This window comes from Asparagus officinalis, chromosome 6 (assembly GCF_001876935.1).
Source record: "Asparagus officinalis chromosome 6, Aspof.V1, whole genome shotgun sequence".
NCBI lineage: Eukaryota > Viridiplantae > Streptophyta > Magnoliopsida > Asparagales > Asparagaceae > Asparagus > Asparagus officinalis.
The window spans coordinates 1,932,757-1,953,239 of NC_033799.1; the positions used below are offsets into that span (position 1 = coordinate 1,932,757).

General features: G+C 36.1%; 3 protein-coding genes across 4 annotated transcripts in view; 2 read left to right on the plus strand and 1 right to left on the minus strand.

Moving 5' to 3' along the window:
• On the plus strand, positions 1,523–12,533 carry LOC109844522 (lectin-like). 2 transcript variants are annotated; one of them, XM_020413587.1, is made up of 5 exons: positions 1,523–1,673; positions 1,767–1,824; positions 11,275–11,462; positions 11,573–11,685; positions 11,834–12,533. In XM_020413587.1, the coding sequence occupies exons 3-5, from the start codon at positions 11,334–11,336 to the stop codon at positions 12,210–12,212; spliced, it is 621 nt and encodes a 206-aa protein (XP_020269176.1). In that variant the 5' UTR covers positions 1,523–1,673; positions 1,767–1,824; positions 11,275–11,333; the 3' UTR covers positions 12,213–12,533. The 2 variants fall into 2 exon arrangements, with proteins under 2 accessions (XP_020269176.1, XP_020269177.1); XM_020413588.1 differs by lacking the exons at positions 1,523–1,673; positions 1,767–1,824 and adding an exon at positions 6,828–7,104.
• On the minus strand, positions 7,110–8,472 carry LOC109844523. Its single transcript, XM_020413589.1, has 3 exons — positions 8,069–8,472; positions 7,686–7,793; positions 7,110–7,325 (listed from the first exon to the last, which is right to left on the minus strand). The coding sequence occupies exons 1-3, from the start codon at positions 8,099–8,101 to the stop codon at positions 7,110–7,112; spliced, it is 357 nt and encodes a 118-aa protein (XP_020269178.1). The 5' UTR covers positions 8,102–8,472.
• LOC109844705 overlaps positions 16,372–20,483 on the plus strand; it is a 13,894-nt gene continuing 9,782 nt past the window's right edge. Inside the window, exons 1-9 of the mRNA XM_020413819.1 lie at positions 16,372–16,629; positions 18,082–18,448; positions 18,544–18,769; positions 18,850–19,095; positions 19,183–19,298; positions 19,555–19,650; positions 19,739–19,826; positions 20,064–20,293; positions 20,341–20,419. Of these exons, the coding sequence (XP_020269408.1) occupies positions 18,135–18,448; positions 18,544–18,769; positions 18,850–19,095; positions 19,183–19,298; positions 19,555–19,650; positions 19,739–19,826; positions 20,064–20,293; positions 20,341–20,419 (1,395 nt within the window). The 5' untranslated portion in view covers positions 16,372–16,629; positions 18,082–18,134. The remainder of the gene's footprint in view (positions 16,630–18,081; positions 18,449–18,543; positions 18,770–18,849; positions 19,096–19,182; positions 19,299–19,554; positions 19,651–19,738; positions 19,827–20,063; positions 20,294–20,340; positions 20,420–20,483) is intronic.

The window sequence follows — 20,483 nt, forward strand, 5'->3', positions numbered from 1 at the left end:
ATTTTATCGTTGCAAAGGAAATGAATGGCATAATGTTTATGGAGGTGAATTTAGATTGGATGGAAGTGTTAATGGTAAGGTGAAGTTCAGTATGAGTGAAGTTCAGAGTGATTGGTGGAAGGGTGGGATGATTTTGGAAGGAGTTATTGTGAGGCCAAAATTGCTCAAATAAGCTGTGCACCTGAGTAAAATTTGTTTTTCTTTATGTTATTTTCCAAGCGAGAGCAAATATATGCAGGTTTGGGAAAATTTTCAATGTTTGTTTTTCGTGTACACTATGAACCTGTTTTTGCTTAGTTATTTTTCAATTTTCCCTATGCAACTCTCTCACAATTATAGAAAAAAGCTCATGATCTTTCTGCAATAATATAATTATTTGAAGCAAAATTTTGGATACATATATGTTTGACGGGAAAAGGATGAGAAAAATCATTTATATGATATCACAAAATCGAACAGGCCGCCTTAATTAAAGACGGAGAAATGGGAACAGTACGGAAATCAAGCTTGAAAAGTCTCAAAATTAGAGGAAAGCTCGAGAATTCGAAGGAAATCGTGGTTTACATATAATTATGCAGGTATTATGCAGTAAGAGGAAAAACATAGAAACTTTAGTAGATATGAAGCGAACTTCCAATAATAGTGACCAGTTTCATTGCTCTTAGCAGAAACTTGGTCACTGAACACAGATTTAACATATCTTAAGATCCGAATCGAATATAAAATGAATAGTACTCATAGGATTTTAAATGTTCTAAGCTGAAAATCATTTGATAAGAAATAAAATGATGGTTGACCAATCATTTCAAAATCAAGTGTTTTTCAGGACTTCATATTGTATGAACAGAAATGTAGTACATGTACGCGCAAATACCAAAAGGTAAGATCAAATTTTAGGTATAAGTGACTAAGTAAAACAAAACATTTCCATATAGTTTAACGTTCACACAGTTATATCGTTTACAAAAGTTCTTTAATTCGTAAGTTTTTTTACTGTCTCATGATACTTGATACGAAATTAGTTGACAATGTAGCAAGACTTTGGGGCGCATATATGCAATTCTGATGCACACAATATTATCTACTACATCCTAATCAAGCACATCTATTAAGTAATACTCATTTTTATTCTAAAAAATTTATGCGCTTCCTTATAGAATCCAGATATTAATACTTACGAATCTTGCAAAAACTTGATAACCCGATAGCTTTTCTTTATAGATTACGCTATCTTATTCTAATTAAATCATTTATATCTGTCATAGAACGTGATCCAATAAATGATATCTATTCACATTAAAGATAGCCGATGTTACTGAAAATTAGAGACGAAAACGAAAGAAAGAAAGAAAAAGTGAATAAAGTTCAAAAGAAAAAGGGAGAAATAAAATAATGCCAAGTAACAAGGACCTAACGGCAAAAGTACACACGGAGTCGGGTATCTGCTTGAGTTAAGTGTACAGGATCCGACCCGAACCAACACATTCTTCCTCCCTCTATTAGCATCCCCTCTCGATCAACCAAAAACGGGGAGGGGGGAAAAACCCCAAAAACAGGAAAGGAAAAAAAAAAAAAAAAAGAGAGATGCTAACCCTAACCCTAGACCTAAATCTAAATCTAAGGGCGATGTTGACGAGGATTGGCGATGTCGTTATCGATACACACACGAATCGGTTCTCTCTCTCGTCCAATTCGATCGCTGTTTATTTCGTTCGATCCTTATAAGGTTATTTTGTTGTTAATATGTGATGATTTGTTGCTTGCAGAATGGAGCATTGTAATGGAGGATCAAAAATGCTCTCTCTCTCGCGATTATTTCCGCTAGTTAGTTGCTTCTGACTTATTATTTCCATTTTCATCACTCATTTGCATGCAGTTTGTTAAATTGTTGTATATATTTGTAGCTTATTTATTTGATTGTGGCGGTCGATAAGATGTATGTTTTAGGTGATTAGTTATGTGTGTATTTAGACTTGATTCTTTAAGAGTTACTGCGTTTAGTCCAACTATTTATTATGCATTTACAAGGTATTTTTCCTCATTAAGATCATCGAACCTTGGGTGTTTTACTGACTATTTATCACTGATTTGCATGCGGTTAGTTAAACCGGTCTATATATTTCGTAGCGATGTATTTCTAGTTTTATAGGTTTTTGTTTGATTACGTTTCTGGCAATGGTTATTTATTCGATCGTAACGGTCATAGGATGTTGTATGTTGTGGTTGGTTAGTTATGTATGTGTTTAAACTGGACTAATTGAGAGTTACCGTATCTATTCCAATTCTTTATACATTATATAGGTATTTTTCCTCATTCAGATCATTAAATCTAAGGTGTTCTCCTAACCTTTGATCCCTCATTTGCATGCAATCAATTAAATTGGTCTATATATTTCGTACCTGACATATCGGTAGGTTTATGGGTTTTGGTTGATCACGTTTGTGGCAATAGTTATTTATTAGATCTTAATGATCATAAGATGCTGTATAGTGTAGGATTCGAGCCACCTAGGTGGTTTGATAGATATAAATATTTGTACTTGCTTATTTGGTGGTTACCATAGTTCAATTCTTTATACATTAAATCAGTGTTCTTCTTCACTAAGATCATCGAAATATTAGGTGTTCCCCTGACCTAAGAGGGGTTAGTTGAATTAACAATGTGTTTCAAGGGATCTTGATATTTGGTCAGGATTTGGATTTTTTATGCATTATCATCGTTTTGGTTACTAAAATGCCTCCTTTTTATTTAAAAGTGTGTCTACATCTTTTTCAAAATAAGTTTTTATCGTGAATAAAAGCCAGTGTATGATAAGTATTTTAAGATTCTTTTTAAATAATATTGTGAAGTAACTAGATGGAAATTTTCAAATAGTAATGAAATATCAATAAAATTTTGCCATAAGCAGATACATAACTCCTTGCTTACCCAGTGCACATGCTTGGTGGAGCCAAATGGGGGTGATTTTCCCTCTTTACTTGTTCTGGTCATTAATTAACTTTGTAAAGATTTTATTCAGAATCTAGGATTGGTCTTAATTTGGAATTTGCTAGCAGAAATATGAAACTAGATAATATTACCATTACAAGGTTAATCTTTCAGAATATTCTCTGGAGGTTTGTCTAAGAAGGATAAAGGTTCAATTCTACCGTTGATGATTGTGAAGCCAAAAAAATTATGCGTGTTGAAGAACTAAGAAAACCACTGGGCCCATGTTTCTCATTTATCCGATTTTCATAATTTGAGTCCTAATTGTAGTAGAAGATGGAAATATATTAGTCTATTTTCTTATCTGAGTTCCTTCAAAGAAAAAAAAATTGGTTTCAGTATCAATGATGACGAGTTGGAGTTCAATCATGTGAGCTGATGGTTGACATGATTGATGGTGCCATGAAAAGGAAGGGAGGTTAGTTGTGCCAGGTGCTAAGTGCTAACTAAAGATGTTAAATTAGGCAATATGATGACGATTTTTATCGTGGGAGAAAAATCAAACAAACATTTGATGATAATCACCCACATCAGTAGCCAATTAATGTGGCATAAGGGAATTTGCAAACTTTACCCTTACAAGTAAGCTCTTCTTAATAAAATCAGTTAAAGGCAATGTTTTCAGCTATTCACATGGGTAATAGGATAATTGTAGATGTTGGTGTGTTCCAAATTAAATGTGAAATTCTGTGTTACTTAGTTGGGGAAGAATTAGAAAATATGGGTCCAATGCAAAAATCTGTAAATGATCATGTTAGATTATAAAATTATAACCCTCTACTCTTAAAACTCTGGAGTTTTTGTCAATTGGAAGTGACTTTAAGATTGTATAAAAGTGACCAGGTTTAAATCTCATTAGATGTACATTTAAAGTTGATTTGAAAATTGTTATTGCTGTGGAAAAAAACCCAAGTTTCAACCCATGGAAAGGGTGTTCAACTTGCAGGATATTTCTAGATTATAGAATTATAATCCTCGACCCTCACTTTTAACTCCAAAGTTTTGGTGCAGAGCAGGGGATTTTAGGAGTGTGAATAGCTAGCCTTTCAAACACTTGAGCTAAGCATGAGCAAGATAAGTAAAAGAGTTCAATACACAGGTGCATGATTCCCTGGACCTCCTTTGAACCGATGTACAATTCCTGTGAACTGATTTCTGATATATTTGTGAACCGATTCCCTCTAATACACGAATTAGTTCCCCAAAATTAGCGTACCGCTTGCAAGTATGTGTGGCGTAAAGTCCCTTTTAGTACATTGCGCAAGATGCAACACAATATGTGCAATCAAGTGAAGGGAGACGCACAATAGAATATATGGGCCGATGACTTTACTATAACTAAGTACTCATGTTAATAAAACATGAAGACGTCATGATCCCAACACAAACTATGTTGAAAAAAAAGTGTAGAACTAAGAAGCAAACTCCATGAAAAAAAAGTATTTAAGTATTTTATATAAAAAACATTGAAATGTATAATTAACTTTCTAGTTTCTAGCTTTTTGCTATATACTTTGGAAAACTTTTAAGTGCACCCAAAAATCTATAATGTACCACTAATTGAACTTGCGTACCAAATCAAGCTACCCTCCATTGAATCTAAATTTTCTAAGTGGTGAATTATGTACCCGAATTCGTACCATGACCCCATTGCGTACTGCGTACTGTGTAACTATGGTTCAATATCAAGTTATGTGTGTGCATGCATTCTGCCATTTACTAAGTGAGAAGATGAGGAGAAAATAGACTATGCAAAATTTTAAATCCAAGATGCACTCAATAAATGAAAAAAATGGGGCAGAAAAACAGATGATAGGTAAATCATAAGATGACAACGGAGTAAAGTTTTAAATGACTAACTTTTTCACATATCTTTTTAACCAATGTTTTGATATTGCATGTTTCCTTTAATGGTGATATTCATCAATTACATTCCCATTTTGAAAAGATAGATACACGCACTCCAATTCCGGGAGTCTGTAGGGAACACTTGGCAAATTAGTAAAACTAGAACCCACTGAAATATCAATTAACATTGTGCCATAAATTCCTTATAATCTCTTGAGAAAAGGAAAAAAAAGTGGATTCATGTTCTCTGATTTGCGGATTCCAGCCGATATGCACTGCTGATTGATTCAACCACAATGCGCTGAAATCTCAATAACATTGTGCCATGAATCTCTTCTCATCTCCCTCAAAAGCACACCTCCCTAAGATATAGTCATCAAAATTCATGCATATATCATACATGTACACTTAAAATTTCTCTCTATTTTGTGAGTAGATGCTTATTTCCAATTTTAGTTGAACACACTTTGATTGACACCATATTTTCCTTGAGATTACAATGATTGAGTGAAATGTTCAATGAACATGTACTTGCTGATTCCTCTTGCCAACCCGACTACCATAAATCTTTCTTAAGTCTCCTATAAAACGAGTCAAATGAGAAGGCTAAAGCTCCCACACCAATCTCACATTTCCTCTTTCTTTTTCTCTTACAATTTTCCCCCTCTTTGCTCTATCATGGAAGCACCACCATCCTCAGGCGCAGGCTCCTCTGCAGCCGACCCTTTGAGGAGAAGAACTCCATTCTTTTGTGCAAGGTGTGATAGGTACTTAGCCAATCTTCAGGGGTACAACCGTCATCAGAATGTCCATGCAAGGATCGACAGGGATAATGAGGCGAGGCGTGAGATAGTGATGTCTTCCGTACAAGGCCCTGTTCAACCTACCCAAGTTCGGTATTCTTCCATTCCTCAACGTCATTTTCAGCCTCGACCCCGATATGTGCCCTACCATACCCAATCCATGAATGGTTTAGTTCCCAGGGGCCAATCCATCGATGGCTATGTACCCAGGGGCGAATCCCTGAATGGTTTAGTACCAAGGAGCCAATCCATGAATGGTTTAGTACCTAGAGGCCAATCTATGAATGGTTTAGTACCAAGGGCTGGCTCGATTGATAATGTGAACAGAAGTTTAAGTGGCACTAGTAACCAAAGGACTATTTTCGTCAGTAATGTTATCAACTTTATTGTGGGTCCAGATTCCTATGGGACTAGCGTTCATGTGGTTGGAGGGAATTTAATTCCCTATAACCCAAATCTTGCAATGATGCAAAATGTTCCTGTTAATAATCATGGCAATATGAACATGATGATTTCCCCATCTGCCGGAGGAATTAGTGGTAGAGACATCAGAAGGGCTACTGCTATTGAAGGTTCAAGTGAAGTTCACAGCGGGGAAGAGTCTGAAAATCAAGAATTAGATTTGGACCTCCATCTTTGATTGATTTTCTCTGTGTTTGGCTTAAGATGGTCATGGTTTAAGTCAGTGTCTTTGAATAATAAATCGGTGTATCTCATAAGTTTGTGTTAAAGCTTTGTCTCTATATTTCTCAGCGTGTCTCGAGAATTTAGTTTACCTATGTTGTTTGCTAATTTTGGTCAATGTAAGAGAACATATTCTCTTGTTTTGTTCATGTTCAAATAAAGCTTGTTTTTATTATATTTGTTTCTCGTCTTTCGGAGACATTTATGGCATTATGCTTTACTGGAGAGAAATACTGTAACTCTGAGGGTCTTTCTTCTGTTTTTTATTTTGTTTTGTCATCTACTCTTAATGAATCAGGCAGCATTCGCACTTAATTGCATGGGAAAATGAGAAGTAGTATTTCTAGTTCTTTCTGTTGTATATATCTACAATTTTGTATATAGTTGCCTTCATTGTGTGTTTATGGCTTTATGCATGTACTTCTGCTTATCCTACTAATTTAGTTTTTAAATATTTCATTATGCCGACCATCTTTTTTTGAAAAATATGGACATGCCGAAAGGGAGATCAACCATGGATTAAACCAGAAGGAAACTTATTCAAACTTTCAAGCACACAATAATAACGTTATCCAATAGAGGAAAATGCGTCATCCTTCATCTTCTTTGTCTTCATCCGGTCAGATCAGAGCAATGGATGGATCACGGCGCCCTTGATGATGAGCCCCTCTTTTGCCATCTTCGACTCGAGGTCATCGAGAAACTGACCTCCCCACTTTAAGCAGCCACAAACTCATAGATCATGAATACTGCCCACTTGTTCTGGGGTAGCTTGTCAAGGTAATCTACACGTGACTTGGGTGGGAAACCCTATTTGCCAGGTTGAGCTCAAGGATCACGGTGTACTTCCCCTCCTCTTCCGTGTCCTTTAACATCACCAGGATTGCAATCTCATAGGTGACACCAGTTTCAAGCCTAGACACGCCATGCTGACCATCGATTTGGACGTAATCTCGGACATGTCGTGGCACTTCAATATTCAAATGATCTTGGCTGTAGAACTAGAAGACATTAATGTATTAGGTTCAGAACATACTACGAGTGTATAATTGTATATGCCATTAGCCTAAATTTTGGTAAACTACGTAAAAACCCTTCTATGCTATAAAAAATATATTTTCACCTCTGTTTTATTACATTTCATTCCACAGAACCTTTGGTACCATGACTAGCTTTAGTACTCTTTTTTTAGCTTTTGGGAACTTTCTTTTTCTTTTTCTTTTTTTTTTTTTTTTTTGGGGGGTCAGTTATATGCTCGACGAACATCATCATAGAGGGTTTATCTGCGAAACTAACATACATGCAGGAGGATTCTTTGTAGAAAATTGTACAACCAAATTTTGTTTAGTAAGAACTATTACCTTAGTTCCGAGCATAAGCCAGTTGCTTTTGTCATCAGAACCGGTAACGGATAGCTCCCCTGGGTGCAAAATGATGCCTTTGTAGCCAGTTCTCTCAATCCAAGAGATCTGCAACATAAAAGAGGGGAAATTAAAACCTTTGCAAAAGAGGGGGACATATTGCAGCCATACAAGAACTTCTTAGTTCACAAATAGCAAAAACTATGAACAGTCCTTCCAGATTTGCATATAGTGTGGAAAGAAAAGTGAAAACTAGTTAATGTGGCCATATCTATGAAATATGTTTTATCTAGACATCTAACACAATAAACTTTAGACACTAGAATATCACTGCACATATGCATATGGATTTATGTGTATATATCAACATGTATTCAACTTACCTTTCTGTTCAGCTGGGATTCTGATTCTGTCATCTCCCTCTTCCTAATTTTTCTCCTCTCTTTTGGACGATATGCTACTAATTGAGTCCATATAACATATTCCTCTTTGGATATACATAAGCATCTAGGATAAAGATCACTGGTATTCTGGGTAATTTTTTTTTTAAGACTTGATTGCAAGCATGCACAATTAGTTCAGGAATTGATTGTGACAAATTTTGTCAATAAGAAATTGACTTCAGTTCATAAATGCCACCAGCATTTAAGTAAGACTTTGGAAGTCTATGGGAGTGTTTAAACAATATAGGTTGTCACGACTTCACTTGTAATTTAGTAATGTATTACCTGGCTGTGATGATGATAGATGTATGCAATATTTGTATAAGACTCTTTTGAAGTCTGACGTTCCATATTCATCTGTCTATAACTGTTCCTTACAAATCTCAGTTTTTTTGGGTGTTGTTCTCATATGGTTGTGAAGTTTAAAGTGTGACTAACTTCAATTTTAGTTGTATAGCTCATATAGCCACCCCCTTTTGGTGATACTTCAATTTGTTTAACGTGGGGTCCCTTGCATATGGTATATACTAGTAAAGTGTATAGCTTAAGTTCATGCATTATTGAATCATGTTGATTTACAGTTTTACACATTCATGGCCTTCCACTCTTGATGATTTTTATATGTTATTTCAGTGATGGAGGAATTCCGATTTTTTATTGTGATGCTGGCATAGCATTGGACGAGGGATATATTCCTAGTCTTCGAATAGCATCTGAAAATATACTCAACCGCGAGTCTATTAATTACAGAACGAAAGAATACCCTGTAGAGCTAAAACCTGTCTTCTCAGCCTTTGAGTTGAAGTCCCTAGCTATTACATCCCTGAGGTCCTTCTTATTGTTTTATTTACCTCTTCTGGAACCTCGTCCACCTAGGGATGACGATGATGATTTCCTGGAAGAAACTCCCAAAGATAAGCCAGTAGATTTGGCTGTTCCATTCAGAAATTCAGTCAAGCAGATCTTCCGTGAGGTGATTTTCTTTTTCTGTGCCTTGTTCTTCTATAATGCATTTTGGTCTCTGTAAAGTGCCATTGTCATTCTTGATAGAAAAGTTAGTTCATTTGGTTCTTTTACAAGTTTGAACTGCAGGTTGTAACTACAGCCTTTTGTGCTTATGGTATAGATTATAGAACTTTTTAATAGTTTGCTTATATCTCTTGCTATCAATCCTATCTTATGTCATACAATTAATTCCTTTTGTGTAGTACTGTTATCTGGAAATTGATATGTTGGTCTTTGCGTGCCTTCTTGCTTCTATCTCTATTTGTATGTGATCGCTGCCAAAGGAGTTGTTAACAGTTACTTTTAATTTTTGATCCGACCCATTAACTATAAACAATTCAGAGTACTTTCCCCTAAAAGTCACCCAACTAGAGCCTATTTTCGGAAAAATTAGTTAATTGAAATTTTATGTGTCTACCTTCTTGATATGTATACATTTTTTGATTGCATATAGGTCCCTTGAATTATAGGACTTAGGCACTTATAGTGCATCTTTGTTTATTGGCACATATCACTCATGGGCTAGGTAGACCCTAATCAGAGGCTAACAATGTAAACCGTTCATCAAAGAAATAAGATCACGTGCTAGAGAATTATTCTCTGGTAGATAATTTAAAATGGTCAAGGAGAGGGAGCAGAGAAGCAGGATCTAACACTTCGATGCTCATGGTTGGCCTAAGGAGATCATAGTCTATGTACTACCTCAAGAGATAATTAATCTTTGACATCACGGAACTCATATCAACCATCCATCCCTCCACTTTAGACCCATAATCAACAAATTGTGGGTGTAGTAGTCATGAGATACGAGGGTGTAGATGATTTTAGCAGTATATTAACTCTTGGTGGTGGCAAGACATGGAGGGGAGAGTTGTTGAACAATTAAGAATGGAGGTGAGAGAAGCCGTAATTTAAGACGGATGACATTGTTTTAGATATCGGATATTGCATAAATATCGGATGACTAAAATCCATATCGGATAAAATCGAGGATACGTCGGGGATATATTTTAAATATCAGGTCATATCGAATGATGTTAATTCATAGTATAACATTCTAATATTTTTTTTTTTTTTTGAGAATAAGGATGGAATACCCCAAAGGTATTCCAGCCAGCTAAATTAAAAGATACCAATAAGGTCTAGTTAACCTGTACTATAATTGCCAAATTAAGACAAAATCAGTCTATGGTGTTCTTTTAAACTAATAATTAATCCAGACCGATGCAATTTAAATTTTAATTAAGAAAAATAAATACTTAATTATGAAGTATGGTATAGTTAGATGAATGGGGGTTAATTTGTTGAAATTCCCATAAGGGCTTAATATAACACAGTTCAACTTATTAGGAAAAATTCAACTAATTGGGTGTTGCATATACACAGTTTTTTTTGGGTGTATGGGTTCATATTTTTTTTCTTTTGTGTATGGGTTCAACTTATTAGGTTCGTCTTTTTTTTTAGAAAGTTCTAATATAGGGGGGTAAATTTGGTTGATTAATACGTTTTGGTAGTTATTAGTGTAGATAAATTTATTAAAAACTTTTTAACTAATTCAGGGGTTACTTCCGAGGTCTATGTTTTTTTCAGTAAAAATACTCTAGGAAATATTGATAAATTTGTAGCATTCATTCGAAAAAATAATATAGAAGGAAGAGAGAGGGAAACATCATCTTTTACAATATGAAAACTGTGAAGATAATAATACACCGAAGTTCAATTGAGATAAAAATGAACTGCACATGAGAATGCATGGAGATTCATAGCATCGATATTAGCATAACTAAGATCTGGATTATCTCTGTATAAAGAAAGGCTTCAGCAGAAACTTTGCTCAACTTGTAAAATTTTGTCCCTCATTAACAAATGACCAGACTAAATCAAGAACTAATCAAGTCACAAAGTCGTTGTCCTCATTCCCTCATCACAGGTAAGCAAGGAGCCAGTTGTCATACGCCCAACAAATAAAATGAAGTCAAATGAAGGAAAATACCAAACACTATCCTCGAATCAATATTTATTGTTTAATCTTTGACTCCAAATGTTAGCGAGTCTTTTTCTGTTACATTTAACTTTGCAGACAGGCTATCCTCAAGCTGTGTATATATATATTTTTGTGACCTCCCTTCTCTGATGTGCAGGAATCAATCAAGTGCAAAGTTAAGGAGTAAGATCAATCAAGAGAAGTTAATCATCAAAGATGTCTCAGGATGTTCCGAAGAAGCTTCCTCACAACCTTGAGCTCCTCCTTCAGAAGGCGGAGCTCCCCTCGGTGGAGGACGTCCATGATCACTTCAAAGCAGGCATTTTCCTCAACAAGAAGACCGTCGTGAGTCCAAAAACACTCTCAGTATCTTATGCCTATTGATTATGCCCCTTATGTGATTTGAACCAAGCACTTTGTTCTGCATTGCTAATGAACTTCGGACTTGCTTTCAGAGGTGCTGGACTGATCGAACAACCCACTCCAACAGTTTCATGCTGTACTCAAGAGCACTCTCTATTGAACGAAGCGAGGACCCAAGCTACTGGCGCTGGCTTTGGCTTGAAGGGTATTTTTTTTTTTATATAAAAAAAGTGAAATAAAAGAGGAAATAAATGTTTCAGAGCCTAATTCTGGCTTATTTATTTAACACCCATGAGGTTTTAGACAGTCTTTTCTATCGCCCAATAAGTAGTTATCCTACTCATATGATGCAGGGATATGGACGTGGAGGTGGCCGAGATGCTGAAAATGTGCCCCGTCAAGATAAAGGGGAGCTTTGAGATGAACCACTTCAATCCTGGGGAGAAGTACGAGGTCATGTTCTTGATGATGATGAAGAACCCCCACGTCCCTGACGTCGAGCCTCTGGTGAAGATGACAGTGGAGCTCCCCAACGGGACCACGCAGGAGAAGGAGCTGAGCCTGAAGGCGATGGTGCCCGGCCAGTGGGCCCAGGTGAAGGCCGGGGAGTTTGTGGGGACAGAAGAGGGAGGGGACGTGGGGTTCAGCCTGAGCACCAGTGAGGAGGTCGAGTGGGAGAAGGGGCTGATCGTTGAAGGAGTGCTCATTGAGCCCTGTGTTGATCGGAAATAGGTGCTGCGATGGTCGGAAGTTGAACTGTGGAGGGGTATGCTTGTTGTTGTTGTGTAATAAGAGGGAGCAGTGTCTTCTTTGGTGTTTTTATCTTCTTGTGTTTTGGCTTTGGATTCGGATGAGTAGAGAATGCCGAATGCAGTTATCTATTTATATATGCTAATCTCTTGTTGTTCTCGTTTGATTTCTGACTGGATAGTTGGTGCATCAAAGAGAGAAAAGAATTTTGTGTGACTAATCGCCGAGTCTTTCCTGTTTTGCTCAGTTTATGTGACGTTGTCTTCTGCCATGTGCTAGTCAATTATTACATGTTTCACTATACTCTCAAGAGTTCTTATTATCGACAATGATGCCTTGATAACATTACCTACAGGATTTGTTTTTGTTTTTTGGTTTTATCTTCTCCCCTTCTTTTTATTGAGGAATTGGTGATACATTGGTAATGGCAGTATTTGAATGACACCGAGGGTTGTGGCTTTTCTATACAATTGCAAACAGATTTTCTGTTTGCATTGGGCCGTCTAATAATTGCTCTACTCATTAGCCCATGCTAGCACGATTAGCGGGCTCTTTGGGCTTTTTCTTATGCGAGTTAGTAGGCCGTCTTGGTGCTAAGCACCTTCTTACCGTGGGCCCTGTTCCTTGTATTACTAACAGCAAAATAAATGTTTTGGTTGTTAATAATTAAATGTCAAGGGTTGGGGCTTGGGGTTGCCTCAAAAGGTCAAAAGTAAATCCCTGTCTACTACATGACCATCTTTCATTTGTAATTATTATATATTTTAGCACTTGTGTTGTTCACTTGTGTCTGAACTGAAAAAAAGAGAAGCGGAGACTAGTCACCCCCCAAAAAAAAAACTTATATGTCAAATAGTTCTCATTCCTTAAATCACATCTCTCCAAAATCCATATATTTGCAAATAAGTTACTTAGATATATATAGTTTTAGGACGCTGCTACAGGGATTCAAAATATGAGATCATTGGAGGAGACATGTGAAATGTCCCCCTCCTATTACATAATGAGCTGGCATGGCCAGCTCATTATGTAATAGGAGGGGGACATCTCACATGTCTTCTCCAATAGTCCCATATTTTAGGTCATTAAGACATTCCTATTGCATAATGAGCTGGTCTGACCAGCTCATTATTATGCAATAAAATAGAGACATCTTACATGTCCCTTCTAATGATCCCATATTTTGAGTCACTGTAGTACGTCATAGTTTTAAGGAACTGTGTAAACTTCAAAAACACCAAAATAAGAACAATTTTTCAAAACCGGCTGTTTTTTTTTTCAAAATCGACTGTTTTTTTTATTTATCAAAATCGACCCGGTTTTGTGATTAGCCTGCTAATCACCCTTTAATTAGGATTTAACACCCTCCTAAATAGTCGGGGTTGGCAACCCCGACTATTTAGGATAGTGATTAACCTGCTAATCACAAACCGGGTCGATTTTGATAAATAAAAAAAAACGGTCGATTTTGAAAAAAAAAAAAAATCGGTCGGTTTTGAAAAATTGTTCCCAAAATAATGTTCCGAACGTTTTTCTATCAATTCACAACCAGGGGAAAAGCAAAGAGGCACAAAAGCTCGTGCCAAAAGATGCTCCACTGAAATTATGCCACGTGTCACATTCTGGAATTCCTAGCGTGGGCCGGTGCCCGGTGGAACGGCTTTCACGATGGATGAGGCGGTGACGTATCCCGTTCCGTTGCTTTTCCGAAAAGAAAAAAACATTGAACTCTGCGGTAAAATAACCCGCGGAGGAGATTAATCGTGGTCGCTATTCCCAGTTACCAGTATCATGAGAACAAAACAAAAGGCCCAATGCTTTATTGAGGCATTTTCTTTTTCGCCCAATTAATTTATTCCATTTGTGGACGCTAATAAGTGCGTTGGTTGGAGATTAGGCCACACGTCTCCACAATTAATTTATTTCGTATTTGGATGAATGCATAATGTTAAAAAAATATTAATGTGGTGGAGAAATCTGGTCAATGATGTTAAATTTTTTTTTATAAAATAAAGAAAGAAAATCTCCAACAATTCTCATGTTGAATATAGACAAAGAAGTAGTTAACTTTGACAACAATTTAACATTCTTTTAAGTTAAGTGTTGGGGTGTAAAGGACATCGGACATAATTTCCGATTAAAGATGATTTATTCAGACTTTTAAAATTTGAATATATAATTTAATTAAAAGGTTCTATTTTCTAAACATACAATACCCATTTTTAAATAGCCTCCTTCTCATCATAGTGGATAATTATGTTTTTTTAATTCTCTTTCATTTTTATCATCGAGATTATTTGATTTTCAAAGTAAAAAAAGCATTATTTGATCAATCAAACAATAGAATAAGAATTATTAATGTTTTAAATTTTAGATTTAGATCACTCCATCAAGTTAGTAGCAGTGTGTGAATTGTAGTTGGAACGCGGGGGTGGACCCTCGCATTTTGCTTTGAAGATATCGTTAATTGTTATCTCTTTTTCAAGTTCTGCAAAGATCGTCATCTTGTAATCCTTGCATTTGGCTCTTTGAAATGTGAGAGTCGTCAATTTGTAACTCTCGTATGTTGTCGTGAAAATCGTCATATTGTAACTTTCATCGTTAGCGTTTTATGAGGATCAGATATCTGCAGTAATTTTTAGACAGACTAAGGGAAATGTCCAGAGAGAGACTGATTAGGCAAGAGTTGAAAATTGTGTAAATACATAAACCTTTATTAAAAAAAACAAAACAAAACAGAGGAGTGCAGATTTCCCCTCTAATTTTGTTTATCTTAAGCAAGGAAGAATGACAAAACTTAACTTGTTCAAATATTTAAATTTCGCGTGCACAAAGTTTAGGCTCAACTCATTAAGTAACACGGACCACGAGTTTTGCGTCTTGACGCATATCACGTTTATTAATTGTCCGCACCTTATATATCATATGTATATATAATAATAATTTAAAAAGACTTGGAATTTCATGTGAAAAGTTGCGTGTTGAAAGTCAGAAAATCAAGAGATCGAGGATCAACTAAACGTGTACAACATGATCAAAATCCCAAGACTTGACTGCGTACACAACTCGATCTTATCCTTTTTCAAGTACTAAGTGGTTTAATAATCAGATTAACACCATAAAAACTTTGAAATCAAAAATAAACGGTGGCGGCCGTAGTAATTATTGAACCCTCTCCGGTCGCCTCTTTAATTTAAAAAAAAAGGACACGGATCCATATATAAAAAAAATGATCAACAGTAGAGCATAAAAAATTATGCAATAATGAATACTAATATTCGCGAGTGGTAATGTTTACCTCTCTTCATAAGACAAGGAGACAGTAGATAAACTACTGATGTTTTATTTAGTAAGATGAGCTATCAAAAAATTCATATATCAAAAAGATACATATGTTAAGATACATTGTTAACTTACAAAGATAAATTGATGTTTCACACGCTGCATTTTTGCACAGGCGCATATATATATATATATATATATAATATATATATATATATATATCATTGTCATAGGAGGGGATTTTCTCCTTGAGCGGGCCTCTAAAATCACATGATTGAGCGCACTTGTGGATGATCCGCTCTGTTGAACTTGATCTACATATTCTAAAACCCGAACACACCAAGTTTGGGGTGAACCCGTCGTCGTTTGACCCTCATCCACTCGTATCAATTTTAACGGTTTTGAATGAATAGAACTTTCCACATGGCTCGATGGAGGGTCAAACGACGACGGATTCACCCCAAACTTGGTGTGTTGGGGTTTTAGAATATGTAGATCAATGTTCAACGGAGGCGGATCCATCCATAATGTCGCTCATCATGTGATTTTAAAAGGCGTCAAGGAGGAAATCTCTTCCTGATGACAAGGATGACCCCATTAATCTCTCTCGTCTCTCTATATATATATATATATATATATATATATATATATATAAGTATATAATATATATATATTTTAAAAGCAATGTTTGGCCTTGAACAAGAGAAACTTAAATAAATAAAGCTTCAAAATTTTCATTTCAATTGTGGAAGAGACGGGTCAGACTTTATGTTACGGGTCGGATCTATTGGGCCCGTTAAAGTCAATGAAAACAAGAAACAGGGGGGAAAACATAAATAAATAACAAAATCAGAGAGAACAAACCACCCCCCGCAGGCGCAGGAAACTTAACGGGTTGAAATTGGTGAAAGATATTCTGTGGGATGTTCTTTCCCAACTTGATTCACTGCCCCCACGCTTTCCGCTTTTAAATTTAGAGATTTATTGGATTGGTTAGATTTTTTAGATGTTGAAATTGAAATAGTGAGAGAGCCAACACAAATTTTTACAAAAAGAAGAAGAAGAAAAAAGCTGAGGAAATCTCTCAACCTTCCCATTTCTTCTTCTTCAAGTTCAGGTAACCTCTTTGGCTTCGTGGGTTTTACTATTCGTTGTGAATTTCTCAACTTTTTTAATGTTTGTAGTGAATTATGGCTTAGCTTGAAGAAACCCAATATGGGATTATTGGTTTTGCGCAAAATTCAGTTATGGGTATCTGTCATATGGGAATTTTTTTTGACTGGGAAGGAAGTGGGTTCCTTTACCTGATTCAATTGGAGCAGAATTTAGCATGCTATTTTGATATTTCTAGATGTTCTATGAAATTTGTTGTGATCTGGAGTTGTGATTTTGGTAGTCAGTTGTGGGGTTTTTTAAGAACTACGGATGAGGAAAGTCTCTGCCTTTTTATGGTTTGTATGAACTTTAAGTTGGGATTCACCATTGCATGTAGCTGTAGGTGTGCTACCGAGAATTTTAGTAGCAAGATGCAGATGGAGAGTTAAAAATTTCTTCTTCTTCTAGTATTAGGCTAACCTTTCTTTCTAATTTTTATGAATTTTTCTTGGTTAGTTTATATGAATATTTGATAGTGACTTGGGCTTGAGGACTGTTATAGTTGCTGTAGCATATGTTGTATTTAGCATTTTTTATACTTATGCCTTCTGGCTTAATTGATCTTAAGAGTGTTCCTCATTTGTGTCATTCAATTTGCTTAACCACCATTTTACACTGTTCATTGGTGCTGCTCTGCGTGATGAACTGACGATTGAGGTTTTTTTTTACCCGTTGTTACCGAACTTTCCCTAGCTTGGATCACTAAAAACAAGGCGATATGTTATAACAGCTCCTGTTTTGACATGATCCAATAACTTATCCAGAACGCATTCGAATGATGACTTTGCATACTAGTTTCCCTTGTTTCAAGGGCTTGCAAATGATATTTATAGGGTCTGTACATGAACCAGTACGGTCAAGTTAGTTCTTTTAAGACCATTTCGGTCTTCTTTTGTTGGCCTCAGCGGGGATGGTGGTGTTTTTCCTTTCTCCTATGTTTTCTTTCTTCGTCATATCATGATGCATACAGAATTGTGCTTGACAGATAAAAAAATTAATATATACAAAATAAATAATTGCAAAACTAAACTCCACATAGATTTCTCGCCCAAAATGTAAGATTGTTCTAATTCTTAGAAGGGTGAGGTATTTCTCTTTGTACTCACTACATCGTTGATACATGCTTGCCAATCAAATTTAAACCTTTTTTTTAAGAAAAAAAGAATCAATTTTAAACCTTTTGTTTTATATGTGGGTAATGTGGTTATGCATTTGCCAAAATTTTATTTCTTATGTCAAGAATGAGTCTCTATCGTATGTTAGTTTTTCTCCTTATTTTTATTCTTTTAGACAAGCATTTCATGTAGCATGAAAGCAAAGACTATGCATCTTGTTCGAGCTGGATGAGATCTTACAATTTTTGTACTTTATATTCAGTTTATGTGGTACTTATCAGTCTCCATTTTCTTGCCAGCTACTATAGGGAGCGTATGAGAAGGGCATCAAGTGAACACTAGTGTTAGTTCCATGGGGAAGAACAAGAATAGTTCAATGGGGAAGAACAAGAATTTGTTTGATACCCTCAAAATGGAGAGTGTCAGTGCAATATTCACTCATACATATCCCTATCCACATGAGCATTCTCGTCATGCTCTTTTTGCAGTGATAGTGGGATGCCTATTCTTCATATCATCTGATAACATCCACACCCTCATACAAGAACTGGACAAGAACATCAAATGGTGGTCCATGTATTTCTGCTTGATTGGATTTTTCTATTTTTTCTCATCTCCTTTTATTAGGAAGACTATAAAGCCAAGCTATTCAAATTTTAGTCGTTGGTATGTGTTCTTTCACTTCATTCTAAATAGTTCAGTTTCTTCACTTAGTTGTTATGACTGTTATAAGAAATAGAATTGTTGTATGAATATTGCAGGTATATTGCTTGGATTTTTGTGGCAGCTTTGTACCATCTTCCAAGTTTCCAGTCAATGGGAGTTGATTTGAGAATGAATCTCTCTTTATTCCTAACTATATATATTTCATCTGTCCTTTTTCTCCTTGTGTTCCATATCATATTTCTTGGCCTCTGGTATGTTGGTCTTGTTGCTCGTGTGGCGGGAAAGCGACCAGAAATCCTGACAATCATCCAAAACTGTTTCGTAAGTGCTCATGATGAGTTTGCTGCAGGAAAAATTTACATATAGCATGGTTAATGGTGCTCAGTATTGCCCTCATGCAGGTTATTAGCATAGCTTGTTGTGTTTTCTATAGTCACTGTGGTAATCGTGCTTTTCTGAGGAGAAAATCATTAGATCGCAAAAATTCTTGGTTCTTTTCGATGTGGAAGAAACATGAAAGAAATGCTTTTGTGTTGAAGCTCCTTCGAATACATGAATGGAAGGACCAAATGTGTTCATCTTGGTTTGCTTCAGTTGGATCTGCCAATGATTACCCCTTCTTTTCTAAATGGGTTATTTATGGAGAGGTAAAATTTATCTTTCTACTGTTTGGCTATCCTTCTATTAGCTGCATTGATGTTATTGTGCTGATATTTGTGATGTCCAATTTCCAGTTGGCTTGCAACGGATCCTGTGATGGTTCTTCAGATGAAATATCCCCCATATTTTCGTTGTGGGCAACATTTATTGGCCTTTATATGGCAAATTATGTGGTGGAGAGGTCAACAGGGTACATGCTTATCATCCTTCTTTTTTGTTTGTGTTTGTTTCTTGTGAAGTTGAAATCTCCGAAGTAGAGGAACTTCTTAATTGTTTTGCTATTTCAATTTGCATACTTTTCATTTTGTCTGCATGCAAAAGTGCTAGTATTTTAAGAATGGTTATCATCTGCAATTTTCCTCAGTAATACCTAATCGCTGTGTATTGATTTTTCTCTCATGCTTTTATAAATTTGATTCATAACTTACCACTTGGAAAAATGACAGCTGGGCTCTCACCCACCCTCTCTCAATATCAGAATATGAGCAGTTGAAGAAACAAATGAAGCCTGATTTCTTGGATATGGTTCCATGGTATTCAGGGTAGGCACTTCTCGCTCCAGGATTTAGTGGATATGGATCCAAGGTTCTCCTCATGCTGACTACTACTTTGATGGATATAATGTTGCAGGACATCAACTGATTTATTTAAAACAGTATTTGATCTCATGGTATCAGTTACCCTTTTTGTTGGTCGATTTGATATGCGCATGATGCAGGTATGCTTTCAGGATTTTCTACTTCTTTCTCCTCATACTTTTCTTTCGCGTTATGCTTTTGTTTAAATGTTTAATTTAAGCAGAAGTCTAAGTATGTTTGTTGATGCCAATTGAAATTCCTTACTTGGTCTTCCTATATTTTAAAATTTTGTTACATATCCTCTATCTTCACTTGACATGTTCCTTTTTCTGAACTATTATTAAAGGTAAACTTTCTATAATATTTTCTATGACCAGGCTGCGATGAACAAGACACCTGATGATGCTAAAAGCGGCGATCTTTTGTATGACCATTTTGGTAACAAAGACGAGCTCTGGTTTGATTTCATGGCAGACACAGGTGATGGTGGAAACTCAACATATGCCGTGGCTCGACTTTTGGCCCAGCCTTCCCTTAAAGTTAAATGTGGAGGCTCCAAGAAATACCTGCCTCGTGGAGACTTACTTCTTATTGGAGGGGATCTTGCGTAAGTTCTTCTAGTTGTTTTGCTTTCTTTCTAGTTTCTTTGTATAGGGAATCAAGAGTCCTATTTGTCGTCTCAAAGTTAGCTCGCAATTGTGGAAGCATTTATTTCATAAATCTTCTAGTGCTGGTGAATGCATGAACTTCAAAACATTTTTGGCAACTTTTTTTTTTTGAGGGGGGGGGGGGGGGGG